The 5,923-nt window shown below is 36.7% G+C and overlaps 1 protein-coding gene across 1 annotated transcript; it reads right to left on the minus strand.

Annotated features, from left to right (window-relative positions):
- Window positions 1-2,175: 2,175 nt before the first annotated feature.
- LOC111408520 lies at window positions 2,176-4,212 on the minus strand. The gene is made up of 6 exons (XM_023038267.1): window positions 3,852-4,212; window positions 3,601-3,759; window positions 3,279-3,399; window positions 2,994-3,212; window positions 2,731-2,920; window positions 2,176-2,538 (listed from the first exon to the last, which is right to left on the minus strand). Exons 1-6 carry the CDS (start codon window positions 4,210-4,212, stop codon window positions 2,176-2,178), a joined length of 1,413 nt encoding a protein of 470 aa, XP_022894035.1.
- Window positions 4,213-5,923: the final 1,711 nt, after the last annotated feature.

Below are 5,923 nucleotides of genomic sequence, written 5' to 3' on the forward strand. Positions count from 1 at the left end.
CACTAAAGAAAATGGCAGAAGGTGGAGGTGATGAAGCTGAGAGAGAGAGCACGCAGGGAGGAAAAAATGGAGACACCAAGTCTTGTTCTTCAAAGTGGCGTGCAAGACCAAAGAATATATATTGGGCCAAGTCACAAAATAAGGTAAGTTAGGTTTTAGGTAATGGGTCAAGGTCCAATAACATATAAGTGGACAACAATGTGGGCCTCAAAACTAGCTAGCCATCTAAGTAGGTGAAAACATGCCCCAAGAGCAACACAATTTAATTGGTTGCTTCAAATGGTTCAATCTCTTCTTGGGTCTAGTCATTACAATTTGGTATTGATTTGTCACTCAGTCATATCGTAATCATCGATTGATAATTAAAACCACTTACGTCATCGCCTAAGAGGTCATTTGACAACAATATGTCCAACAACCTCTACCTTGGTATCAAAAGACCTGCAAAAAAGAATGATTCCTATTAGTGACACCTCTAACAAAAAACCAATAAAATTGGAAATTATTTACCTGTACCAATGTTTAGAAGTTTCTTGCAACTTCTAAACTTTGCCAGTGGCAGCATCTTCGTGCCTATATCAGAAGGGTTGTAATGTATGTGGACATTTTCAAGTCTTACCACCTCTTAAGATATTATATCTCTAATGAAGTGAAGTCTAACATCAATGTGTTTAGTGTGTTCATGAAAAATGGGGTTATTGCATAAATGTATAGACGATTGACTATCAGAATACACTGCCACATAATCATTCAAGACACATAGTTCATGAAGTAGACCTCTAAGCCATATAGCTTCTTTAATAACTTCAGTGGTGGCAATATATTCTGATTCTATAGTGGACAGTGCAACAATGTGTTGTAACTTTGATTTCCAACTAACACATGATTAGATAAGGTAAACACGTAAGATGAAGTTGATTTCCTACCATCCCAATCTCCTGCATAGTTAGCATCTACAAAATCCTTCAATTTTACACATTCTTTTTTAGCACTAAACTTTAAACCTACGTCACCCACACCCTTCAAGTACCTTAATAGCCACTTTAATGCTTCCCAATGTTCAGGGCCCGGATTGGTCATGTACCTACTAAGAGTACTACCAGTGAAACCTAAATCTGGTCTAGTACAAACCATCAAATACATTACGAAACCAATCACATTAGAGTAAGGCACTCTACTTATATATTCTACTTCACGCTCATTGCAAGGAGATTATTCTTTCGATAAAAGCAAAATGATTAGCAAAAGGCAACGTGACAGATTTGCAATCACTTATATTAAATTTCTTCAATACTTTAGATATGTATGGAGACTGATGCAAGGACAAAACGAAATTTGACCTATCTCTTTCTATTTCCATGCCTAGGATTCTCTTAGCCTTACCTAGGTCTTTCATGTCAAATTCACCACTTAATTTTGCTTTTATATTATTTATCCACTTAGAGGAAGAATCAATCAAGAGCATGTCATCCACATAGAGTAACAAAAACAAATAATTATCATCAGTCTCATTGTGTTGAAAATACAAACAATGATCAAATTTACTTCTTTAGAACCCTATAGTGAGTACAAAGGAATCAAACCTCTTGTACTACTATCTAGGAGATTATTTTTAGCCATACAAGAACCTTTTCAGAAAACACACATAATCAGGTTTTGACTTATCCTTAAAACCTTTTGGTTGATTCATGAAGTTTTGTTCGTCAAGCTCACCATGTAGAAAAGTAGTTTTTACATCAAGTTCAAGTTTCGAGTCAAAATGTGCAGCCAAGGCAAGCATGACCCTAATAGTGGTATACTTAACAACTGGTGAAAAAATCTCATTATAATCAATGCCCTTCCTCTGCATGTAACCCTTATCCACTAACCTAGCTTTAAACCTTAATGGTTCCGAACTACTAGTACCTTCCTTAACATTAAAGACCCATTTCCAATCGACGATCGATTTGTTCTTAGGCCTAGGTACTAGCTCCCAAGTTTGATTCTTTTCTAGAGAACTCATCTCTTCATTCATCGCCAAGAGCCATTCCTTAGATTGATCACTACCTTTCGCCTCCTCAAAGGATTTGGGCTCTCTATCAACTAGTTCTTCGTAACTAGCATGGATGAAAGCTAACTTAGATTCAAAATCGAACCTTCTAGGTTCTTTCGTTTGTCTCCTCTCTCTATCCTTAACTAGATATAATGAGCCAAGGGATTTTCTTCCTTAGGGTATTTTTCGATTACTACTTCATTATCGTTCTCCATTTCATGTTCCTGAACCTGGATCTCTACCTCATTAGGAGTAATATGGACAGGTGTACTAAGTTTTCCTAACTCTACCTTAAACCGATATCTCTCCTTACCTGGTTTGATTTCACTCACAGGTTCTATTTCTCCTTTAATGCACGACATCTCATTTTCGTTAAAAGTGACATCCCTAATCACGATGATCTTAACCCCTTTTTGACTTCTATCCCATAATCTGTATACCATAACACCCTCGAGATACCCTAGAAAAATGCACTTTCTAGCTCTAAGTTCCAGCTTTCTCTCGCTCTGATGAAAAAAGGCGGCACAGCCAAAAGTTCTAAGCGTAGAATAATCACTCGATTTACCTGACAATCTCTCGTGTGGAGTGTCACCATTCAATGAAGCAAATAGAGTCAAATTAATCAAATAACAAGCAATCATAACAGCCTCACCCCAAAAGGACTTGGGGACACCAGAATTTAACATCATGCAACGTACTTTATCAAGTATAGTTTCATTCATCCTTTCAGCTACCTCGTTTTGTTGGGGAGTGTAAGGAACAGTTTTATGTCTAGTTATGCTATTTTTTTTACACATACTATCAAATTCCATGTTGTAAAACTCTAGGCCGTTATCTGTCTTTAAAAATTTGATTTTCTTGCCAGTTTGATTTTTCACTTGTCTCTTCCTATTATTGAAATTATGAAAAGTCTCAAATTTATCTTTCAATAGATAGACCCACACTTTCCTGGTAGAAATACCTATTTTCACCCGATGTGGGATTACTGGCAGGACCCCATAGATCAGAATGCACATATTCAAGCATGCTTTTAGCTTTATGAATGCTCGAGGGGAATGATATTTTATGATGCTTACCAAGTACACAATGATCACAGAATGACAAATTTGACACACAGTCATTACCAAAAGCACATTTTTCATTAAGCAGCTTAAGTCCCTTAATGTCTACGTATGTAAGTCTATTATGCCATGCGTGTGTGATCAATCTTGGCAGAAGAGATAGAGGAGTTCAAACCTCTAATCACTTTCCTATGGTGATATAAATGTCGTTTTTCTTAGTTCCCTTAATGAAAACTAAAGTACCCTTAATCATTTTTAGCATACCATTTTCAATTTTACTAGTGAAGTCATCCTTTTCAAGTCTCCCTATTGAAATCAAATTCCTAGACAATTCAGGAATATCTCTAGCATCTTTTAACGTGTGACAAAACCCGTGTCAAATTTTACGTTTATATCACCAATTCCAGCAATAGTATAGACAAAGTTATTACACAGCACAACATGCCCAACATAGATTCAGGCAGGTTATAAAACCAATTTTTTTTGACGTCATGTGAAATGATGCACCAGAATCAAGTATCCACTCATACATGTGAGAATTAGCAGTTAGATTCAATTCAACAATGTATGCAACTGGATTTGGAAGAATATAGACCTCACCATTATCTATCTCAGATGTAGAAGATAACACATTTACCTCATCTCTCTTCTTAATCTTTAACTTACCTTTTTTTTATGGCAATCTTATATAAAATGCCATGTGTTTCCATAGCCATAGCATTTTCTAGCCTTCGTCCTAGATCTTGATCTAGGCCTACCCTTGCCTTTGTTTTTCCATTGATTGCCACTTGACTCGCAACCATTTTGATATCCATCATGACTATTTTGCCTAAATTGAGTTCTACCCCGAATCATATGTAACTCACTGCTCATATTATCGTATTTTTCAGCCCTAATTTCCATCTCTTTACTCCTAAAGAAATCTATGACAATTTCAGGAGTCAAGGTATCTTTGCCATACTTAATGGCACTCTTAACTTCTTTATAGGAATCAAGGATTGTATTGAGCAAAATTATAACCTTGTAAGTTTCGGACACAGCCTCATCACAGTTAATTATATCTTGCAACAACTTGTTAAACACATCTAAATTGTCATCGAGATCTTTTAAATGATCCATTTTAAAACTGAAAAAACGTTTGAGCAAGTAAAGTTTATTTGGTGTAGATTTAAGCAAATACAAGTCTTCCAAATTTTTCCAAAGTTCTTTGGTGGTTTTCAATTTACCCACCTTTCTTAAAATGACATCAGATAAGTGTAAAATAATTGAGGTGTAAGCATGCTCATCGACTTCTTCTCTTTCTTCTTTTGAAAAATCAGTTGAAAAATTGCCTTCAGTGGCCTTTAAAACTTCTCGTTGGACTAAAATACCCTTCATTTTTTGTTAGAAAATAGAAAAGTCACCGTTTCCGTTAAAAATTCTCAAATCATAATTGTGGGTTGTCATCTTTACACAATAGTCAAAGAGTGCACAAAACACAATCAAATTACACAAAGTTGTCCTAGGGTTACATACAATATACATCATTCTAAATTCCTAGGGTTTCGTAAGACTCACGGTCTTCGATCAAGGGAATGTTCAAAAAGGGTAAAGTCACAGTAATTCTAACGAAATTAATAAGTAGCGAAAATAACAATGCCATAGAAAACTATGTCTAACAGATAATCAATTTCACGATAATTATATCACTAAGAATTAAATACTGATTTAACTAAAAGACAGATACTCAATCAAACAATTAAGAGCATATAACCCTAATTTCTAGCACAAGCAATGGTTGTCAAGCATGACAACTCCCAAACCTAATTATCACCCCACACGATGATCTACTGTGCAAAAATATAAAGGTTTCAGCCTATTGACCAGAGCGGACCTATCTGCGTCTGTAACGTGGAGAGATGCGAATTTGCTACTTTAGGACTACCATTATTCACCCTAAAGATTCAGCAAATATAACAATTCCAATCAGCAACAAATGCAGATGGGGTCAGGGCAGAATCGTCCAATTTTTCATCCCCAACCTGAAACACTAAACCAAACACATCAAAACGTTCAGGAGAATGAAATAAACGAAATGGCAGAAAAAATCATGCTGTAGGGCCTTCCATGCACCGCCGTCGGACCGCCATCGTCACTACCACGCGTCTCAACCTGCTGATTATGGGTCCAGGCTTCGTTTGTCCAAATAAGGTCGGGTTTGGGAGTAATTGGAAGAATAGGGTTCGGTCAGTTTGGAGATTAGCGCCTATTTTTCTTGATTTTGTACTCTTTTGACAGAAATTGAAGCCCTACGCTCTGATAGCAGATGTAAGGGAGAGAAATCATCAACCACCAAGGCGATGTACATGCTTAGTTAACCAAAATCCAAATCAATACCAAAGCAAACGACCCAAGAACACCACAAAGGTTCCACCTACGGTTGCTAAGATTTTGCCACTTAGAAACCAACACAAAGGGGAAAAGTATTACCAAGATATATGCACTAAAGAAAATGGCATAAGGTGGAGGTGATGAAGCCAAGAGAGAGCATACAGGGAGGAGAAGATGGAGACACCAAGTCTTTTTCTTCACAGTGGCGTGCAAGATCAAAGAATATATACTGGGCCAAGTCACAAAATAAGGCAAGTTAGGTATTAGGTAATGGGTCAAGATCCAATAACATATAAGTGGACAATAGTGTGGGCCTCAAAACTAGCTAGCCATCCAAGTAGGTGAACACGTGGCCTGTGAGCAACACAATTTAATTGGTCGCTTCAAATGGTCCAATCTCTTCTTGGGTCGGATTGTTAAAATTTAATATTGATTTATCGCTCAGTCATATCGCAATCGT

This window comes from Olea europaea, chromosome 13 (assembly GCF_002742605.1).
Source record: "Olea europaea var. sylvestris chromosome 13, O_europaea_v1, whole genome shotgun sequence".
NCBI lineage: Eukaryota > Viridiplantae > Streptophyta > Magnoliopsida > Lamiales > Oleaceae > Olea > Olea europaea.

Excerpts from the sequence above, each read along its gene's own strand:
- LOC111408520 (XM_023038267.1), bottom strand. The coding sequence starts at position 4,212 with ATGGATCATTTAAAAGATCTCGATGACAATTTAGATGTGTTTAACAAG. Across the intron at positions 3,400-3,600 it reads TGAGTGGATACTTGATTCTG|GGAGACTTGAAAAGGATGAC; the intron begins GTGCATCATTTC and ends TGATTTCAATAG. Across the intron at positions 2,921-2,993 it reads CCCACATCGGGTGAAAATAG|GAAGAGACAAGTGAAAAATC; the intron begins GTATTTCTACCA and ends TTTCAATAATAG.